This window comes from Rhinopithecus roxellana, chromosome 1, assembly GCF_007565055.1.
Source record: "Rhinopithecus roxellana isolate Shanxi Qingling chromosome 1, ASM756505v1, whole genome shotgun sequence".
Lineage (NCBI taxonomy): Eukaryota > Metazoa > Chordata > Mammalia > Primates > Cercopithecidae > Rhinopithecus > Rhinopithecus roxellana.
In genome coordinates, this window is record NC_044549.1 from 126,164,655 (window position 1) to 126,187,578 (window position 22,924).

General features: G+C 52.0%; 1 protein-coding gene across 1 annotated transcript; it reads left to right on the top strand.

Moving 5' to 3' along the window:
* Positions 1-4,103: 4,103 nt before the first annotated feature.
* On the top strand, positions 4,104-21,149 carry OPTC (opticin). Its single transcript, XM_010378809.2, has 8 exons — positions 4,104-4,178; positions 6,252-6,523; positions 7,278-7,416; positions 8,987-9,145; positions 10,248-10,450; positions 15,223-15,318; positions 15,858-16,053; positions 20,930-21,149. The coding sequence occupies exons 2-7, from the start codon at positions 6,293-6,295 to the stop codon at positions 16,026-16,028; spliced, it is 999 nt and encodes a 332-aa protein (XP_010377111.1). The 5' UTR covers positions 4,104-4,178; positions 6,252-6,292; the 3' UTR covers positions 16,029-16,053; positions 20,930-21,149.
* The last annotated feature ends 1,775 nt before the right edge of the window (positions 21,150-22,924 follow it).

Below are 22,924 nucleotides of genomic sequence, written 5' to 3' on the forward strand. Positions count from 1 at the left end.
CCCTGCTTGAACTCGACGGTGTGAAAAGGTCAAGAATAACACTTTAAAGTCATCTTGCCGGCTGGGCAAGGTGGCTCATGCCTGTAATCCCAGCATTTTGGGAGGCCAAAGCGGGCAGATTGCCTGAGGTCAGGAGTTCAAGACCAGCCTGGCCAACATAGTGAAACCCCTTCTCTTCTCAAAATACAAAAATTGGCCAGGTGTAGTGGCGCATGCCTGTAATCCCAACTACTTGGGAGGCTGAGGCAGGATAATTGCTTGAACCCGGGAGGCAGAAGTTGCAGTAAGCTGAGATTGCACCACTACACTCCAGCCTAGGAGACAAAATGAGACTTCATCTCAAAATAAATAAATAAAAATATAAATAAAGTCATCTTGCCACCCACCCCCTACCGTTGAGCCACCATGCCAAGCCCCAAAGCCTCTTACTTGCTCTAACAAAATTAGTGGAGAGAAGATTATATTCTTAAGAAATTCCTATGAAAGCTATCCTAAAGCCTTTTCTTTCTTTTTTCTTCATATTTTTTAATAGAGGCAGGGTCTCATTATGTTGCCCAGGCTGGTCTGGAACTCCTGGCCTCAAGTGATCCTCCCACCTTGGCCTCCCCAAAGTGCTGGGATTACAGGTGTGAGCCACTGTGCCGAGCCCCAAAGCCTTTTCTTGAAGAATTTCTCCCAAACTCACAACCCTCATGAAAAATTAATCCTCAATTCCACAAGACTGCCCACACACAGACCAAATATCTATATATATATTCCTAAAGTCAGACCAGAAATCTAACAACTGCATTCGAAACCCAAATCCTCAGGTCCTTTCAACCCACACGTACTAAATTGTTGAGGGTCTCCCAGGAGCTCTGTACCGAGGCAGAGACAGAAAGACACAAAACGGTCATCTTTCCTGCCCAAGTGAAGCTTACAGACTAACTGGGGAGATGTAGTGTGCATACAAAACAGTAAAAGAGCTGTCTCGAGGGCAGAGAACATAGAGCCAAGTCATCTGGAATGGTCTACATGCCATGCGGAAGTCCACAGAAGGGTTAGAACAGGGTGTCCTCTCTTCCAAGGGAAGGTTGGTGCAAAAGTGGGGTTCCTGACCCTCCCAGCCTACACCATCTTCTTTAGAAGAGAACTGCCAGGTGACGCCCTCGCTGCTGCTGCCTGGCTACTAAACATCTACTTCAGTTCACTTCACAGATGTTCAGCAGACATCGGTCACATGCCAGGTCCCCCGCTAAGCATTCAACGATGGGTAATATACACAGCGGCACACCCCTGAGGAACTCTACCTTGGTAAAGGGAAAGAAATCCATGAATGGATACCTCTGGATACCTCTGTGTCCTAAGTGTTTGTAATAATGCTGTGTATGAACAGCATAGAGGAGAGGGCTTTTCCCTCTACCTGAGGAAAACCAGAAAGGCTCCTACCATGTGAGCTGGCTCTTAAGGGATAAATCAGGTTTTGCCAGGTGGACAAAAGAAAAAAAGATGCCACCTGGATGGGAAACAGCATGAGTACAAAGGTAGGAAGGTGTGGAGTCTACTCTGTGGGGCTTGTGTGTCTGAAAAAGAAGAGAGGGTCATGTTCCGGGCATGGAGTTATGTGGCTACAAGCCCTCAGCAGGGGATATACCCCTGTCCTCCAAAACACAGGAGGGTTCCTGAACTTCCCTGCCTCTCTCTCCCTGTCCATGAAAAGGGCAACAACAGGGTTGGCTGGCCAGACTTCTGTCCATACCACCTGCCACCTCCGATTCATCAATACGCCGTGTGCCTCTCCTAATGAGAGATTAGGATTAGGACGCCTCCCCCACCTCCTGCTTCCTTTGCCAGGCTCTCGGGGAGCTGGGCTGCCTGGAACAACAGTCTGCCGAGTTAGCCGTTTCCCCCCCAGGTCGCATGTATACATCCATGGACAGCCTCTTATATTCATGAGAACAAGAGCGTGTGACCTGCGAACTTGGGAAAGCAAGAGAAGTTGGGAGAGGGTCTAGGATGCGAGCCTGTGTCTGGATGTGACTCCTGCCGGGAGTGGGGGGAGCAGGTGTGTATGTATTGGGAAGGAACGATGGTGGGGGTGCGGCAACCAAGCAGGGATGGCAGGACCGTGTGTGTCACTGGGAAAGCAGGGAGGGAGGGTGGGAGCAGGCGGCAGGGAGAGTGAATGAACACTCGCATTTGCATTTCTCCCAGGAATAAATGTGTGGGGTGGAAGGGGGGAAATCGCCTAGGCTGGCTGTGGGGGCAGAGGGCCTCTGGCTGCAAAGCCCAGGCTGTGGAGAGAAGAGGGAGGCATACAGCCCGCCAAATGTGCCATCTGCCTCCTGGGTGCCCTCCAGGATCCAGGACTATCTTTCCCTCCACCCAGCAGAGCCTCTGATGGTGTCTCTCCCCAGGTGGGGGGCTGCCAGGGGTACAGGAACATGCTCTTCTCTGGTGACCAGCCTCTTGGACTGAGGGAAGCCCCCTCTCACACCAGCTGGTGCCCAGGAACACAGCAAGCCAAATGCTGCCCTCATGGGCCAGGCTATTAGATCTACCTCTTCACCTGGTGTGCCAGGGCAGAGATGAGTTCTGCCAAGCCATCTGCTCTGAGGGCCTGGAAACATATGGATTCAGGATTCCTGGGGAAGAAGGTGGAAATAGGGAGGGTCATATGAACTAAAGAAAACTCTCTAACCCCACAGTCAAAAAATCTAGGCATTGGCCCTAGCTCAGTGTGACCTAGGGCAAGTCATGTCACCTCTTTGGGCCTCACTTTCCTCATCTATACCACAAGGATTTGGACTAGATCTTTACGGGGGCTCACAGCTGGAATTTAGTATCTGGTTGGTGGAAAGGAGTAGGGAACAAGGAGAGTCACTGAGAAACTTGGGTGGACGCTGGGGCACAGGCTGGCAGAAGCTGGAGGAAGATTCTTTAACCACCCCACATCTGTCTTCATCAAGGACTTGCTTGGCAGCCTGCTAGAGGCATCAAGGAAAGGGAAGTGCTTCCAGATAATTGCCGTTGGCCCTCTGTATCTGTGGGTTCCACATCCATGGATTCAACCAACTGCAGATTGAAAATATTCAGAAAAAAAAATTCACAACGTTCTGAAAAGAATAACTTGAATTTACTGTGTGCCAGTACTGTGTGGAATCTATGTGAACAGAGTGAGGTGTAAGCTTTGTGTTTGGTGCTATAGGTAATCTAGAGATGATTTAAAGTACACAGGAGGATGTGCGTAGGTTATATGCAGATTCACCATTTTATATAAAAGACCTCATCATTTGTGGATTTGGTATCCACGGGATGTGCAGAACCAATCCCCCATGGTTACTGAGGGACGACTGTACCTCTCTGAGGGTTGGGGAGAGGATACTTCCTAGGCCCCCGAGGACCCTACACAATGTCTTCTGGTGTTTATGATCCTTTCTAGGGCCCATCTCCCAATTTCCATTTAGTTTCTTCCTAGCAGATTTAGAGAATTTCCTGTATCCTCATGATCATCATCTGTGAACTTGAAGTTGGCATTCAAATCCTATCATATCCCCCATACACCTTCTCTTTGAACCACCTAGGCCTGCAGCTCCTGCCTCTGGTCATTTTCTTCAATTGTGGTCTCTGTGCTGGCACTCTAGGTGGGGGTGAAGTGCCTCAGTTCCACCTCATTTTATCTTTGGATTCTGGCTATGAAGTGAAGCCTCATCACTCTCTGGCTGGAGAAAGAAGCTGGAAAGACAAACTCTGTTTCTCCACATCCCCCCACTCCAGCCTTCTCTGAGGACTCAGAATATGAGGGATGGGGACCCTTCCTTGCGGGGGGTGGCACTGCCTGTTCCTCAAAGATGTGGCCTTATCAGGAGGGTGGGCGAGGAAAAGAAAGAAGGCGCTGACAGAGTAAGAGGAGAGACAGAGCAGGAGCTGGAGGTGGGGGGCGAAGCAGAAGGCAGGGAGAGAATTCCCTTTTGTCAAGCACAGGAATGGGGCAGGGGACCCCCTGAGGAAAGAGGAGGGGAAACAGCTGGACATCAGAAGGAATGAGAAGTCTGATTGGTCACAGGCCTGGCTAACTCCTTGCCCTCCCCTGGGCACCACTGTCTAACCCAAGCCCCAGTTCAGACTGCCTCCACCAGAGTCCCCACCTTTCTGGAAGCTGCAGGGCTCTCCACCCAGGATCCAGAAGCATTGAAGGGGTAAGGTTCAAGGTTTAAGGCCTTTGGCCCATCAGTATGCAAATGAGGGCAAAGTGTTTGGCTGGGGCAGGGGATTGGGCAGGGAAAATGAAGAGAGTTTAGGCCTCTGGCCGAAGAAGTTGGACAAGACTTCTGAGTGGGCACTAAACTGTCTTAGAAATTTTTTTTTTAAGATTATGTAATTCGTTTGGGGTGAGGTATGGGAGGTAAGGTGAAGAAACACCTCTTGCTACTGCTGGGGGCTTGCCCCCTTGCCCAGCTGAAATTAAGAAAGGCGGCGAGGTTAACTGGGCATGGTAACACATGCCTGTAGTCCCAGCTACTCAGGAGGCTGAGGCAGGAGGACTGCCTGAGCCCAGGATGTTAGGGCTACAGTGAGCTGTGATCATGCTGTAACACTCCAGCCTGGGCAACACAGTGACACCTTGTCTTAAAAATAGAAAATAAAATTAAAATTAAAAGATAAAAAATAAACATTTTAAAGAAAGAAAGGGGGAGAGCCTACTAGAAATTTGTGTAGCTAGCTTTGGGGAGGGCTGTATTAAGCCTACACTGGGGGTGACTGTGGTATACACTTATGCCTGGATACAGCACCACACCACATGCATTTCCTGACCCGTCTATACATATACGAATTACATGAACATGTGTACTCACATGCATATCATACGCAGGTGTCTGTGCACACACACAAATGCACACAGCTATCTAAGGAACTTTCCAGATGCATACACACTCACGCAATCACACACAAAGATCTCTTTTTTTTCTTTCTTTCTTTCTTTAAGCTGGAGTCTTGCTCTGTTGCCCAGGCTGGAGTACAGTGGCACCATCTGGGCTCACTGCAACGTCTGTCTCCCGAGTTCAAGCAATTCTTCTGCCTCAGCCTCCCTAGTCGCTGGGATTACAGGCGCCCACCACCACACCTGGCTCATTTTTGTATTTGTAGTAGAGCTGGGGTTTCACCATGTTGACCAGACTGGTCTCGAACTCCCGACCTCAGGTGATCCACCCACCTGAGCCTTCCAAAATGCTGGGATTACAGGCATGAGCCACCACACCCAGCCAGAACTGTTGTACCTGTAATAATCTGTTTCTAAAAAACTGCATTTACAAGTATATTTCATAAACTAACATTATTTTTTACATTGTAGGTTGCATGTCCAACATACAATGTAAAAAAGAATGTAATGTATTGTAAGTCTATGTCTCCTAAAGAGACTAGATGCTCCTAGAAAGGGCTGTGCCTTATTCATTCTGTACCCACAGAGACAAGTCCTGTGCCCGGAACTCAATAGACACCCATAAATGTTTGTTGAGCAAATGCAAGAAAAGATGATCTTTATAAAAACCCATAAGATTCAACTGGGTGTGGTGGCTCACGCCTGTAATCCCAGCACTTTGGGAGGCTAGGGCAGGTGGATCACCTGAGACCAGCCTGACCAACATGGTGAAACCCCTTCTTTACTAAAAATTCGAGAATTAGCCGGGCGTGCTGGGTGCCTGTGATCTCAGCTACTCGGAAGGCTAAGGAAGGAGATTCACTTGAACCTGGAAGGCGGAGGTTGCAGTGAGCCAAGATAGCGTCACTGCACTCCAGCCTAGGCAACAAGAACGAAACTCCACCTCAAAAAAACAAACAAACAAAAAGACCCCATAAGATTCTTTGATGTTGGCATTCTTTGAATCGAGCTTAGTGACTAGCAGTCATGTTCTGAGCATGGGGTTAAGAGAGGACATCTGTGTGCATGTACCAGTGTGTGCCTGGTTTGTAGACAAGGGGACTCTTGTGAATGTGTCTGTGTTGAGATGTGTCTGCACATGCCTCTGTGAGTGAATATCAGTGTTTGGGTAAGAGTGTAAAAACATTCAAGTGGGGCAGTGGTGGGCGGGGATTGCTAGGAGATACCCCCCAAGACATCGTCCCAGCTGGTAGGGAGTTTGTGCATGTGATGAGGGCACTGAGTCTGCATGTGTGGGAGTGGGAAGTGGGGTAAATCTTCCAGCCGTTCCCACAACCCTCTGGAGAGCCTGCCCCTCAGATCGCTGCCCTTCCTCCTGCCCACTTGCCAGGACCTGCCGCTGAAGGGATTCTCATTCCCATCCACCTCCCCATGAGGCTCCTGGCTTTCCTGAGTCTGCTGGCCTTGGTGCTGCAGGAGTCAGGGACAGCTTCTCTCCCAAGGAAGGAGAGGAAGAGGAGAGAGGAGCAGATGCCTAGGGAAGGCGATTCCTTTGAAGTTCTGCCTCTGGGGAACGACGTCCTGAACCCAGACAACTATGGTGAAGTCATTGACCTGAGCAACTATGAGGAGCTCACAGACTATGGGGACCAGCTCCCCGAGGTGAGGGACACAGGAGACCGACTGCATTCCCTGCATGACACTGGGAGTCAGAGGCCCGGGCCCTCCCACCTGCCCCATAGTATGGGGGTCTCAAGCCTCTACCTCTTTCTCTATAAGGTGGAAATTCTTATCCCTCCATAGGGATTTGTCACTTAGATGATACTAAGAAAGAGGACACAAACCTGGGACTCCTCCTTCTTCAGAAGTCATACATCCCTCCCTCTGCCGTCAAGTAGGACCCAAACCCATGTCTCACTTGGGGAGGGGTTCGAACGTCCTCATCATATTGTCTGGGAAATAAAAGTGCCACATCCCCCGTCTCTTTTCTGAAACTGTCCTCCAGTCTGAAGTTCTTTCCTAGGCCCTCTTGGCCTTCACTGCAGCAGCGTGGGATGCAAGCCCAGAAGCCCCCACTCGATTGCTGCATGAGCCTGGTCGGTGTGGAGCAGGGGAAGAGCGCCAGCCTGGGAAGTTGGGAGAGCAGGTTCCATCTCTGCCTTGACCACCTGCTGGCTCTTTGATCCTCATCCCTCTCCTCTCCGGGCCTCAGTTTCTTCATCCAGAGGATGGACATGCCAGACCCGATGCTCTCTCAGTTCCCCTTTTCACACAGTGTTTCTGCTATCCCTTCCCCCTCCTTCTCCACAGTGACTTTTTGCTGGTTTAAAATCCATCACTGAGGTTTCCAGGGTCCAAAGTTAAGTCCCTTTCAGGCAAAAGCTGGGTTACTGTGTACTCTGTGCTACATCTCCAGGTTAAGGTGACTAGCTTCGCTCCCGCAACCAGGATCAGTCCCGCCAAGAACACTACAGCTCCAAGGACACCCTCATCAAACCCCACGATGACCAGACCTACTACAGCGAGGCTGCTACTGAGTTCCCAGCCCAACCATGGTAAGTGCACAGTCACATGGTCACAATATCCCTAGGTCATAGGCCAAGCAGCTATGACCCAGCACCAGGGGTACCAAAGTGGAACGTGGTCAGTGTTGGGACGTGGAGGGTCAGGGCTACTCTTACTAGCAGAGAGAGGAGGGGAAATAGCCACAGTAAGAACAGGAAAAAAGAAATCAAAGACAGGCACTGGCTGTCCCTAATACTTTTGCCTGAATGTACAAGTTGAGTAAGAAGCAAAGAATGCAAGAACTCCCTTATGCCCTAGCAAAGCCACCCTGCCTTAATTAATAGCATGACAGGGGAAGCAGGTTGAGTGGTGATTAGATTAGAGACAATTAAAAACCTGTAGAGAAGAATAAGTAACTTTGTGGCTGCCACTTGGCGTGGGAGCAAATGAAGTAGTCACACTGCTTTTCAGCTTCAAAGTCCCTCTTCAGCAGCTCTCTTTCCTTTCCCGATGCCCTCCTGGAGGCTGGAGCTAGCGTGCCTGGCAGTGAGGCCTCGGCACTCTGCTGGCAGTCAGAAGTGGGCAGAGGAAGGGTGAAGTTTATTCTGGACCTGCTTGCCCCCAGCTTCCCTGTTCTCTTCTTGGGATGTTTGCCTTGGGTGGACCGGGGGTATTGGGGCATCGGTAGGAAAACCATTCAGTCAGGAATCCATGACCTCTCAGAGCTACAGTCTCAGGCTTAAAGAGGCCATAAAGGGCCTCAGCTGAACCCATTCACAGCCTCAGGATAAGAAAGATGCTGGGGCCCCTCTGCTCCACCCACTCCTCCTGGTCACTGCGGGCAGAGAAGAGCTCCTTAATCTTGGGGCTGTGTCACTGCTACCAGAGTTCTTCCTTGAGGTGAGCTAAACTGGTCTCTCAGTAATTTCTGTGCCTTGTGACAGCAGGTGACAGAAACCACCTGCGCTATTCAGTTGTATGATCCAATAAAGTCTCCCCAACTACTTGGGGTGGGTGACCTGGCCTAACCTCATGACCCCTGGGTACAAAGACAGGGTTATGGACAGAACAGAACAGGAGAGGGCTACTTCCCAAAGAAAAATTGGCATGCTGATGCCATAAGAAGGAGAAGTGGATGCTGAGTGGGCATTGTGCTCTCCACCTTGGTTCTATTGTGCTTCTTGGAGCCACACAGAACATATCTAATTTCTCTTCCCCGAGGCAGATGGCAGAGCCAGCAACCACTGGCCATCCCACTTAATTCTGGCTTTACTTTTTGGGACCAGAGAGGAATCCTATGGAAAAGAGACCAAGGGATGTCCTAGAAATACCCACATAGGCCCAGGAAAATGTACACAGAACCAGGGTCTGCTGAAACTATAAATGGGCTTAGACTGGGTAGTAACTGAGGATGGACCTGCCTCTCTGGGGTCAAGGACAGAGTGACAGGCTGGGAGCAGCCCACAGCACTGAGTACATGGTGCCTGTCAGTTCTGGGCAGCAACCAATAGGCTATCAAAAAGGCACAGATGGCCATGGTTCAGACACTCCCTGCAGCAAGGGTCATTGGCCCCAGAGGCTGAAGAGATCTCCCTTTGTTTTGTCTTTCACCTGGGCCAGGTCTGCCCACCTGCCTGGTCTGCGTGTGTCTTGGTTCCTCTGTGTATTGCGATGACATTGACCTAGAGGACATTCCTCCTCTTCCCCGGAGGACTGCCTACCTGTATGCCCGCTTCAACCGCATCAGCCGTATCAGGGCCGAAGACTTCGAAGGGCTGAGTATGTAATGCCCTGGGAAAAGATGAGTAGGGGCAGGCATAGGAAGCCACCCTGCCACTAGAACAGTCACCAACACTGGGTTAACTCTTTCCTGTTGGCTCTCAGTCCATCCAGCTGTCAAAGGGTCATAGCCCGAAGTCTCTAGAAGTCCCTTCCTTGAAATGTTTAGATGGTGGAAGGGACCTATTTTTATTTGTTCTGCAAAAAGGTCTGGGAAGCTGGGAGGGGAAGGTATGATCTGCCAACATCTTCAGGATGTCCCAGCAATGACAGCTGTGTGATCAGCTGGCCTCTGGGCAGGACTGTCTTAAATCTACTCTCCATGGCACTGATGCTGTTTACAAGGTTGTTTGTGTGCTTTTTGCTGTTTTATGCCCTATGCCCTGCTTGAGACAGGAGACCTGGGCTCTGATCCCGATTCTACCACTAATTACCCAGAACCTTTCTGGGCCTCAGCGCCCTTTTGTGTAGACTCACAAATGGAGGTGAGGTGGATCCAGGGATTCCTGGGCCTGTTGGTTCTTGCTCTTAAGAGACTTCTTTTTTTTTTTTTTTTGAGACGGAGTCTCGCTCTGTCACCCAAGCTGGAGTGCACTGGCCAGATCTCAGCTCACTGCAAGCTCCGCCTCCTGGGTTCACGCCATTCTCCTGCCTCAGCCTCCCGAGTAGCTGGGACTACAGGCGCCCGCCAACTCGCCCGGCTAGTTTTTTGTATTTTTTAGTAGAGACGGGGTTTCACCGTGTTAGCCAGGGTGGTCTCGATCTCCTGACCTTGTGATCCGCCCGCCTCGGCCTCCCAAAGTGCTGGGATTACAGGCTTGAGCCACCGCGCCCGGCCGCTCTTAAGAGACTTCTAAAGGATCCAAGGTGGGCGGCCACCACACAGGACAGGATTCCAGGGAGGGGCACTGAGGCATCCGAGGGCTTTTCCAAGGAGTCCTGGTTTATGTTATTTCCTCTGGTTTGGGTTAGTGCAGGTGGGGAGCTGGTTAGAATCCCCTCATCTTGAGAGGGAAGGAGCAAGGTGTGGAGACAGCTCCATTCTGGGCAAGGAAAGACTGTGTTCTGGTTCATCTCTTTGTTCTCCCCCAACCTCTCTCAGCAAAGTTGAAGAGGATTGACCTCTCCAGCAACCTCATTTCCTCCATCGATAATGATGCCTTCCGCCTGCTACATGCCCTCCAGGACCTCATCCTCCCAGAGAACCAGCTGGAAGCTCTGCCCGTGCTGCCCAGTGGCATTGAGATCCTGGATGTCCGCCAAAATCGGCTCCGGAGTTCGGGGATACAACCTGTGGCCTTCAGGGTGAGTCAAGGCCTTAGGTCCACTATCTAATCCCCCACCACCACCCACCACCCCCTCCATCCCAACCCACGGATCCCCCCACCACCCACCACCACGCACCCACCTGCCATCCCCACCACCACATCCAACCACCACCCACCCACCGCTACACACCCACCACCACCAACAACCACCCAGCCTCCACCACCACCCCACCGCCACCACCCACCCACCTCCATCCCCAACCACCCACCTCCACCCACCACCACCCACCTCCATCCCCACCACCCACCTCCATCCCCACCAACCACATCCACCACCACCACCCACCTCCATCCCCACCACCCACCCCATCCCCACCACCCACCTCCCCCCACCACCACCACCCATCTCCATCCCCACCACCCACCTCCACCACCACCACACCCACCTCCACCTCCCACCCCCACCACCACCCCACCCCACTCACCTCCACCACCACCCCCACCAACCCACCTCCACCTCCACCCCCACCTCCACCACCACCCCCCCCCATCCCCCCCCCACCCCCTCCACCACCACCACCCACATCCACCACCACCACCCATCTCCATCCCCACCACCCCCTCCACCGCCACTACCCACCTCCATCCCCACCACCCACCTCCACCACCACCACCCACCTCCATCCCCACCCCCACTCACCTCCATCCCCACCACCCCCCTCCACCCCCAACCACCCACCTCCATCCCCAACACCCCACCTCCATCCCCACCACCACCCACCTCCACCTCTACCACCCACCCCTCCATCCCCACCACACCCACCTCCATCCCCACACCCACTCCACCACCACCACCACCCACCTCCCCCCCACCACACACCTCCCCACCACCACCCCACCTCCATCCCCACCACCCACCTCCATCCCCACCACCCCCTCCACCACCACCACCCATCTCCATCCCCACCACCCCCCTCCACCACCACCCACCCCCTCCACCCCACCACCCCGCCACCACCACCCCCACCACTCACCTCCACCTACCACCACCCACCTCCACCTCCACCACCCACCTCCACCACCACCACCCACCTCCATCCCCACCACCCACCTCCACCACCACCACCCACATCCACCACCACCACCCATCTCCATCCCCACCACCCACCTCCACCGCCACTACCCACCACCTCCATCCCCCCCACCACCACCACCTCCACCACCACCACCCATCTCCATCCCAACCACCAACCTCCATCCCCACCACCCACATCCACCACCACCACCCACATCCACCACCACCACCCATCTCCATCCCAACCCACCCACCTCCATCCCCACCCCACCTCCCCCCCCCACCTCCACCTCCCCACCACCACCTCCATCCCCCCCACCACTCCCTCCCCCCACCACCCACCTCCACCACCACCACCCACCTCCATCCCCAACCCCCCTCCATCCCCACCACCACCCACCTCCACCTCTACCACCCACCTCCATCCCCACCACCAACCCCATCCCCAACAACCCCACCCCACCACCACCACCCACCTCCATCCCCACCACAACCCTCCACCACCACCACCCACCTCCATCCCCCCACCCACCTCCACCACCACACCCCCTCCACCCCCACCACCCCCTCCCTCCCCAACACCCACCTCCACCACCACCACCCACCTCCATCCCCACCACACATCCCCCACCAACCACATCCACCACCACCCACCCATCTCCATCCCACCACCCAAATACATCCCCACCACCACCTCCAAAAACACAACCCACAACGAACACACACACAACCAACCCCAAAAACAAAAAAAAAACCCAACCACCACCAAAAACCACCATCACCTCCAGCCCCACCACCACCTCCACCACCACCACCCACCTCCACCACCACCACCTCCCCACCACCACCACCACCGTCCACCACCACCACCACCCCAACCCCACCCCCCACCATCCAGCCCCACCACCGACCACCACCACCATCTCCATCCCCACCACAACCTCCATCCCCACCACACCACATCCACCACCACCACCACACCCACATCCACCACCACCGCCCATCTCCATCCAACCACCCACCCCCCATCCCCACCACACACCTTCACCTCTACCCCCACCTCCACCTCTATCCCACCCACCACCACAACCACCACTCCACCACCCACCTCCACCTCTACACCCACCACCACCACCACACCACCTCCATCCCCACCACTACCCACCTCCATCCCCACCATCCACCTCCACCACCACCACCCACCTCCATCCCCACCACTACCCACCTCCATCCCCACCATCCACCTCCACCACCACCACCCACCTCCATCCCCACCACCCACGTCCTCCCCCACCACCACCCACTTCCACCTCCTCCCCCGCCCCCACCACCCATCTCTACCACCCATCTGCACTCCCACCACACACTTCCACCACCACCACCTACTGTTTTCATCCTTTTAAATTTGCTATTTATTGTTTCTTTCAGTTGCAAGAAACTGATTCTGACCCAAGAAAAGGCAATCCCAAGAACCGCCATGAATGAAAACAGCACTATTAGGCCTAATGGGCCTGTTACTGGCTGAGTATCCCTAACCCGAAATCCAGAATCCAAAATGCTCCAATAAGCATTTCCTTTGAGCATCTTGTTGACATTCAAAAAGTTTTGGGTTTTGGAGCATTTTGGATTTTGGATATTCAGATTTGGGATCTCAACCTGTACTGGGAATGGGGGTTCAGAAGTCAAGGTGGACAACTCTCTCTCCCTCTTTGGGGCACAAGGCCTCTTGTCTTGGCTTCTTTCTGTGCATCTGCTCAATTCACCTGTCTGCTCACCAGCGTCCTCTCCACACTCACAGGTTCTGCTCCCTGAAAACTTACACATGAGTTTGGCTTGGAATAGTGCTGATTCTGGCCCTAACGCTACATATCCTTTTATTTCCAAAACCCGCCACTAAGTGACTGATTAATCATTGTCTTTCTATGATCAAATGCTCAAGAGAGACTTTTTTGTTGTTGTTTTGAGACAGATCTCCCTCTGTCGCCCAGGCTGGAGTGCAGTGGCATGATCTCGGCTCACTCCAACCTCTGTCTCCCATGTTCAAGCAATTCTCCAGCCTCGGCCTCCTGAGTAGCTGGGATTACAGGATGCACCACCACGCCCAGCTAGTTTTTGTATTTTTAGTAGAAATGGGGTTTCACCATGTTGGCCAGGCTGGTCTCGAACTCCTGACCTCAGGTGATCTGCCCACCTTGGCCTCCCGAAGTGCAGGGATTGCAGGCGTGAGCCACTGCGCCTGTCCAAGAGAGACTATTTGATTGGTCATTGGCTGGCCAGTTTTGATGGGAAGGGCTAAGTTATATGACACAAATATGCCCCCCGGGACGGCCCATTCAATAGGGCTAGGAGGAGCCCCAGGTATGCTCGCCCGCGTGCTCTCTCTGTCTGTCTGTCTGTCTCTCAAGTAGTAGAATCTTTTATGCAATCTAATTCCTATTTAGAAGCATCAAATAAACCAAATTAGACTTGTATTTTTGAAATAGGATGAGGGCACAGAGGCACACCTGCTTGCTCTCTCGCCCCGCCCTCCCCAGTGCCTTCTACCCTCTCAGCCTTCTCCTGTCTACAGTGGTCTTTGAGGGAATTTTACAGAACACAGTGTCACTACCACTGTTGTGGTGGAAGAGCACTAGACTGGGAATCAGAAGCCTGCCACGTGACCTTGGGCCTCAGTCTTTTGGTCTCTAAGAACGGGATTGCATGATCCCTGAAGTTCCCCACTGCTCAGCCTCAGCAACATTCCAGCTGTCTCCATATTAGGGGGTGCTGCTTTGCCTTGACTCAGAGCTGTTTTCTCAGCCCAGGATAAGGCCTGGGCTTGGAAGCCACAGAGACTTGGGTTTGTGTGAGAGTCACCAACCTCTCTGACCTTGTTTTCTCATCTGCAAAATGAGGGTAATGATACCTGCTTGACACAGCTGCTGGAGGGTTAAATAAGATAGCATTTACAAAGAGAACAGGAGGGTTAGATATGCATAGTAGATGCTCCATAAATGGTAGCTATCATTTTTCTTTGCTCACTGAGCCCTGCTGAAGGCTTGTCTCTTCCCAAACCCTTCTCTGATTAATACTGTCTGATTCCGAGAGCGCAGTCCCATGCACACGCTGTGTGCCTCTCTGTGCCTGCGGTTCTCATTCTAATAGTCTGGCTGTCTCCCGAGCGTCTGCTCCGTACCTGCTCCTCACCCAGAGCAAGGACGAGAAACAGAGCATGGAGGATGGAAGTTAGATACCAGGGAGCAGGTCATGCCAGTGAGAGGCATGAGACTTACGCATCTGTGGGGTCTCCTTTATTGGAGACACTGATTGGGAGGTCTTGTCTAGATAATTATCCATGGCCCCAGGTTTAGCATTTGGAGACTTGTCATTGGGGAAAGTCCCTTCTGATAGCAGAGAAGTTGAGGCAGAGCTGAAATGTTCCCTGGTCCTCCCTTCTACCCTGTCCCTGCCCCTCCCCTGCACCACCCAGTGTCATTACCAGCTGATTAGTTCTTTCCTACTTCAGTGGCTGGCACCTCAATGGTAGCAGCTTTCCTCCTGCATCCAGTTGGAGTTAGTGTCTGTAAGCTCCTTAAAGACCTGGGCAACCCCTATGGCACCCAGCACAGAGCCTGGCGCATGACTGATGCTAAGTGAGCCCCGAGTGAACAAATGTCTCTGGCCTCATAGCCATCCTCACTTCCAGGGTCCAACATGTTGGACCCACCAGCCTCCTACACTCTGTTTTCTCCCAGGCAATGGAGAAGCTGCAGTTCCTTTACCTGTCAGATAACCTGCTGGATTCCATCCCAGGGCCTTTGCCCCTGAGCCTGCGCTCTGTACACCTGCAGGTAAGGAGCCTCACCCAGAGCAAGGGTGATAAACAGCATGGAGGATGAAAGTTAGATACCATAAGCAGGTCATGGCAGTGAGAGGCATGAGACTTAGGCACCTGTGGGGTCTCCTTGATTGGAGGGTTTATTGGAGACAAGAATTGGGAGGTCTTGTCTAAATAGTTTTCCATGACCCCAGTTTGATTTTCTCCATTTTTTTCTTTTTAAAACACTTTCTCTCGCTCCACCGCTTTATTTTATCTCACCCAACCGCTTTTCCTTCTCTTTTTCCTACCCTCTGTCTCTTTCCTTCCCTTCAGTCCTTCCCTCCTTCCTCTCTGCCCTTCTCTTCCTCTTCTTCTGTGCCCTCTCTCTCCATCCATCCCCCGTGGGGCTCCTCTTCTCACCCTTGTTGTGTGGCTTTGGCCCTAGATGCTTCAGTTTCTCCAGTTGCACCAGAGCAGGCAGAGCTGGTAGGGACAGCTGATGTGAGCCTTCGGTGCTGCTTAAGGGGCAGACCGTCTTGGTGGGGCTCAGCTGGTGTGTGTTCTTCCCAGAATAACCTGATAGAGACCATGCAGAGAGATGTCTTCTGTGATCCCGAGGAGCACAAACACACCCGCAGGCAGCTGGAAGACATCCGCCTGGACGGCAACCCCATCAACCTCAGCCTCTTCCCCAGCGCCTACTTCTGCCTGCCTCGGCTCCCCATCGGCCGCTTCACCTAGCTCAGAGCCCTTCCGCTGCTCCCAGGTAAGAGGCCTCCAAGGACCACACAGGCATGGGCCTCCAGCCATAAAGCCCAATATCTTTCGACAGTGATCTTTAGCCCAGGCATTAATCGACCTCTCAATCCCTTGCAAAAATCACACACACGTACACGCATGCATGCACACACACACTCGTACTGAAATGTCTTTCAGCAGCCCAATTTGCATTTCTTCATCTTCTTTCCTTGACACTTATGGCTCCTGGCTCAGAAAATAGCAATGTCTGCAGTGGAACTCTTTTCCATATTCCCCATCTCTTGTACCCACACAGAATGCCAAGAAAGCCGTGGGAGAGGAAGAGGGGGAGGAGGAAGAGAAGGAAGAAGCGGGGAAGAGAAGAAGCAGTGATATGCTGGAGCCAGCTCTTACTACTTGCAGGAACCGATGATTAAATTTTCTAGAATTTTGCAAGTCAGTTGTTAAACACAGCCATTATGAAAAATTAAATTATATAAACTCACAATTAAATATATTATATTGAAAACAAATGTAATAATTATTCAAAAATCATCATTTTTCAATTTGTTCACTATATTTCACTATTAACCATGCCCTTGAAGTTATTTCTGTCCGTGGTATCTGTATGGGGGAACCTCTAGGTAATGGTGTGCTCCTCAGATCTCTTCCAGCTCCTCATTCAGTGACATCACATTGGTGGTTTAAAATTGGCCATGGTAGGGGTATTTACACTACAGAACTTGGTAAACGCTACAAATTGGGATTTCCTTTTTTGAGAGCTGGCTATAAAATGTTTGCCTGCATACCACTGAGGAGAAAGAATAGCTACTTAAACCAGCTCCCTCTACCCGCACGCCATCCTACTGGGGTAGGTAGGGTTTCTACAGGGCATTCCTTCATTTCCTGCTCTTCTGAGGCCAGGGCCTCCTGTTAGATTTGGAGGGAGCCATTCATAAGGATGGAGAACTGACATGAATCTTCACCCAGATGCGCTTCTTGTAGCACTTACCTATTCCCTGGCTCACTGGCCAGTCTCTGAGCATGGAGGGCTCAGCCAGCTCGTTCCTGGCCACTGTGGTTTCCATCCTTCCCATTTGCTCCTGCATGTTCGACCACCAGAGGGCAGCCTTGTGCAAAGATAAATATATCAAAATAGCAATTACTCACCACTGCCTTTTGGATCCTGGGCAGGGGCTGCTATGCTGGGAGGATGGGAAGAAGGGTAACTATCATGCAGCCAATGATTTGTTCCTTGAGTTAGAAGGGAGAGGAGATGCTACCCTTCTCCTCACCCTTATAAGGAGGTTTTGGGCAAGGGGAATGTGATGGATGGGCACTTGGCCTCACGCCTCATGTCAAGGCATGAGAGAGGGATAAGGCAGGGAATTCACCTACTCATGCAGGAGGATCTTATGGAGCACCCACTGCTATGTGGTAATAAGATGGTGCACAACAGAAACATATTCCTTTTCCTCACAGAGCTTAGAATTTAGTGCAAAAGACAGGTGTGAAACAAGCACACCAATAACCACGCTATTCAACTCGTAAAAGTGCTATAAAGGGTATGTACAGAATGCTACAAATGCTTACAAGAGGAAGACCCAGCTTAGGGGTCCAGAAGATCTTGCAGAACTGATGTTTAAGCTGAAACCCAAAGGAGTGGGAGTTAGCCAGGCAATGAGTTGCCAAGGCAACTATTCAAGGTCCCTGGTGGTCCCCGAGTCAGGAGGGGCAGGTGTTTCTTGTGGGCTACATGGAAAGGAATTCATGTATCTGCCTCCCCCCACCTCTGTCTGGCACCTCACTGTGCACTTGGATCTTCATGGCGGTCCTGTAAGCAGCCAAGTCAGAAATTATTATTCACATTCTTCAGATGGAGAGGTGGAGAACTAGAGACCAATCACTGACCCCAGTTCACATGGGTGACTCAGGGTTGGACCAGGACTCAACACACAGGCTACAGACTGGCAATGGGAAGTCTTGAAGGTGGTGGGAGGTTCCTTCATGCCATCGTGGTACCTGCTTTCACTCCCAGGGAATCTAGGATTCCAGTGCACCTAGCCCCAGGGGAGGATGAGGAAGGCAGTGAGCCGAGGGCCCCTTGCCTTTCAGAGCAGCAGAGCTGTCACTGGCCCTTCCTCTCCTTTGTCTCCTCTTTCTGTCTTCCAAGAGTATGTTACAGCGAAATCTCTCTCTCTCTCCCTCCCTCTGTGTGTGTGTGTGTGTTTTCTGTTTCTCTCTCTCCCTTTCTCTGTTTCATCCACCAATCCTATCCCCTTCCATATCCAATATCCCATTCCATATCCTGCTTTATTGGATTATGGCAAGGCCTAGGCATGCAACAGCTGAAAGCCTAAAGTTCTCCAAATGTAAGAGACCCTGGATTGAGGAATCCAATTTTCTTTTTTTCTTTCTTTTTTTTTTTTTTTTGAGATGGAGTTTCACTCTTGTTGCCCAGTCTGGAGTGCAATGGCGTGATCTTGGCTCACCGCAACCTCCTCCTCCCGGGTTCAAGCAATTCTCCTGCCTCAGCCTCCTGAGTAGCTGGGAATACAGGCATGCGCCACCACGCCTGGCTAATTTTGTATTTTAAGTAGAGACAGGGTTTCTCCATGTTGGTCAGGCTGGTCTCGAACTCCTGACCTCAGGTGATCTGCCTGGCTCGGCCTCTCAAAGTGCTGGAATTACAGGCGTGAGCCACCACTCCTGACCGAGGAATCCAATTTTTTAAAAAATCCAATTAAAAAAAAAAGGTTTTCTAGAACTGGGGCTTTTGGGTACTGGAAGCCACATCATTCCTACATGCCTCTCAGTTGCTCTTTGCTGAGTACAGAAAGTCACCTGGCTCCTGCTCTATTGTGGGACAGGGGATCTAACAATCCCTGGACTCCCGGAGTTTGCCAGACCTGTAACAGAAGCTTTTCTGTGCATCAACTCATTTAATTCCAGCAACAACCCTAGTGAATAGGGATGCTCATCTCGACTCCACATGAAGAAACAGGCTTCTGAAAGGGGAGTGGCCTAAACCCAAACAGCAAGAGAGTGGCAGAGCTAGGATTCAATCCTGGGTCCATCCAGCCAGAGTCTGAAGTCCTGCTCTCTGCCACACTCCAATGCAAACACCACTTTCAAGTTCCAATTAAAGGAGGCCGGCTCCAGACAGTTTCTTTCCCGAGGCCATTGTTGCTACTCCGGGAGGGGTTCCCCAAGGGCCACTGCCTCTGCAGCTGTCTCTTGGCTAATCCCCCATTTTTGGCTAGGGAAGCCCAAGGAAGAGAAAGAATGTTCTTGTTGGCTGTCTCCCTGAAGAAATTCTAAACAGAGCATCTGTCCCTCTGCACCAGGGAGGGAGGGAGGAAGAGAGAGATGGGGAGAGACAGAGAGAGAGAAACCCCACAGCTGCTGCTTCTTGATCTTGATGTGAACAGCTAGGTCTCCTGTTTCTCGGAGACCTAAAGGGGTTAGGGTTGGGCAACTGGTAAGGAAGGCAGAGAGCACCTCTTTAGCCAGAGTGAGGCCCTGCTATCCTGCAGATGGTAAAGATGGAGAGAATGACACAGGGCAGATGCAAGCCAGACCTGAGAGAGTACAAAGGAAGGGAGAGAGAGGAGGGGCTGTGGGGTCCAGCCAGGCATGGCAGGCAGCTTGAGGGTCTCATGCCAGCTGGCAGTCTAGATTTGCATCAAATCCACCTCCTCCAACACCAAACTTTCCTAACCTCACTCATCCAGGTCCTTCGTGGCCCAGCAGCACTCATATTTGACCTTGGCAGGAGCACTTGCTCTGGGAGGCACTCTGGTGACAATTCTGCCAGCTCTTTGTGAAGGGGAGTGCCTTCCTCCTTTGGGGCACCCTGTGGCCTTCAAGAGGGTCCTGCCCTAACCCGTCCTATGAGTATCAGTGGGAGAAGGTCGTGGGGAAGAGGCCAGGGCCCCTCCTCTCTGTGAGAGAAAGGATGAGTTTGCAATGACCTCCCCCTCTGACTGCCTTATTCTCAGTTCCAGGGTCCTGTTTTAACGAAGGTTACCAGCAAGGCCCAGGGCCACAGCAGGCTCGTGGAGAAGGGAGGGTGGGAGGGGCTGCTGGAGGGGCTGGAACTAAGTCTGTTTTAGGAGCCAAGGCCGTTTCCCCACCCTGACCTTGCCTGGGCTCCCTTCCTGCTTCCTTTTCCCTTTTTTCTCTTCCCTAGGAATAGTAGTCTTTTACATTTCTGCTGTCAGTTTGCACTTCAGCAAGCTCTTTACATATGGAACCTAATTTGATAGTCCTAACAACTCTGTGAGGAAGGAATTATTATCCCTCCTTTTACTGACAGAAAATGAGAGGCTAAGTACTTTGTCCCAGAGAAAGATGACTTAACATAAACAATCTATAACAGAAAAGAAAGATGGGCAAGGGGGTGGAGCTGCAGTGACAGCCATCACTTCTTGGGAATTCTTGTCAGAGAAATGGGAAATTCCATCTCCAGCTCCTGGAGCAGAGGATGGGTGCCCCCCACCATGACCTCCCAAAATGCTTTGAAAAGCAAGGACTCGGGAGTGCATCACCCAGGCTAGAAAATGGGGGCTGCCTATGGAACTTGAGTCCAGGGCCTGCTCCCAGCAGGATCAAGGCCTGTATCCTTAGGAAGCACATGAGGTAATGAAGGTCTCAGTCTGGGAGAACCTTGGGGCTCAAGGACACATGGCCCCCATCTCTGCCGCACCCCCACATGCCCGTGTCTGTGTCCTCCTTCCTTCTGGCCAGGACAGAGGCAGACAGACCAGACGGGGAGGTAGCCCCAGCTTGCCCCGCACCCTCCCTGTCTAGCTCCCTCTCAGCTTTCTCCTCCCACCTCACCTGCCCCTCCCCTCTCCCCCACACGAGACACCAGCTCAATTTTGTCTCTCCTCTCTCTCAAGGTCATCTCTTGGACCAGCAGGCCTTACATTCTCCAGCAGCTGCCATGTGGCACGCCTCCCTCCTGTGGCCGCCGGCAGCGTGGACCAAAGTCTCCATGTAGAGGGAGGATGCCTGCCTCTTTCCCCACCGCTCTCACGTCTCCCTTCTCCCTGCAGGTAACAAAGAAGCCCAAGGACCACCTCCTTCCTGCCTCATTGTAATAAAATTCCCCATACTGAGGCCTTCTTGTCTTCAACCTGGCCTGTCCAGCCCTTCCAGACACGTCCAAACCCATGGCCTGGACGTGCTTGTGTACTTCCTTTCGAACAAGCCCACACAGAACACCTGCTCTCCTCTTCCTCCTCTCTGCACTCCTTCTGCCTCCTTTTTCTCTGTTCTCCTTCTGTGCCCAGGCACCAGAGCAAATAGCTTTTTGTTTCCTCCTGGCACTACCAGTCCCAGCCCTGCCTTCAGAGTTCTTTTCTCTTTCTCTCTCTTTTTAAAAGATGGGGTCTCACTAGGTTGCCTAGGCTGGTCTTGAACTCTTGGGCTCAAACATCCACCTGCCTCAGCCTCCTAAGTAACTAGGATTACAGATGTGTGCCAGTGTGCCGACTCCAGAATTCTATTCTCTTGTGTCTAACACACAGTTCAGACACAGGAGGGAGTGGAAGTGTTTCTTGTTATGGCACCTGTAAAGGAACTGTGATGCAAGGGAGTGAGCACTGGAGTGAGAGTCTGAAGACCTGAGTTTGACTACCGCATATCCTGATCACATCAGCACCTCACTCTGTCCTGGCCCCGTGGAGTTCCCTCACTCCAAATCTGTTGCTCAAAGCATATCCAAGCCCAAGGGGTGTGGTGCCTATCCCTATCTTATTACATTTCTAGTCTAAGAACAAAGACACAACCCTCTTCTACTGTTCCCAATAGCACAGACTAACATTGACAAAGAGGGATCAAATGGTAAAGGAGACAAGGAAGGAAGTACAGGAAATACAGACACACAATCAGTCTAGTCTCACAAGTTGAGCTTTCTGAGCCCAAATCAACTATACCATGGCTTTAAAGCTGGCTTAGCTGCGGGCCTTCCTCATCATTCTCTGGTCCACGCAGAAGAGAGAATAATCCAAGCTTTTCAAGTCCTTTCTGACCCATCCTGAAACCAAAGGTAACGACCTTTGAATTACACATTGTCCATAATCAGTGTCCCCCAAGGATCACTGGGCAGTCTTAGGAGATGTGCTTCTCCCACAGAGAGGCCCCCTGCCTCCCAGGACAGACTCCTGGAGCCCAGCACCTGTGAGAGCTGCAGCACCTCTCTTGGAGATCTAAGAAATCCCTGAAGGAGGCTGGGCACGGTGGCTCACATCTGTAATCCCAGCACTTTGGGAGGCTGATCAGGCAGATCACAAGGTCAGGAGTTCGAGACCAGCCTGACCAACAGGGTGAAACGTGATCTCTACTAAAAATACAAAAAATAGCCAGGAGTGGTGGCGTGCGCCTGTAATCCCAGCTACTCAGGTGCCTGAGGCAGGAGAATTGCTTGAACCTGGGAGGTGGAGGTTGCAGTGAGCCAAAATCATGCCATTGCATTCCGGCCTTGGCGGCAGAGCAAGACTGTGTCTCAAAAAAAAAAAAAAAAAAAAAAAAAAGAAGAAGAAGAAAAAGAAAAGACATCCCTGAAGGAGCCATGCCTTGGGAGACAGGCAAGATGGCAGGTTTTAACCCTGTGGACATACAGTGGAAGATGAGCTTCTGCCCTTGGGGGAGTATTGGGGGTGGGAGTGGGAGCATGAGAAATGGGGTGGGCAGAGAAGAGCGGGACCTCCCACAGTGCATGAGGTCTTTGGCTTTAAATAATCTTGAGACATACTAGCCCAGAAAGATGCAAACAGCCCCCATGCTGGGAATGTTCTGCAAAGTAGGAAGGTGTTAAGCAGTTAACCAGATGTTTCAAGCTAAAGCATCCTGCAGAGGAGGGGAAAAAAAAGTCGTCTTTTGGGACTGAAGTT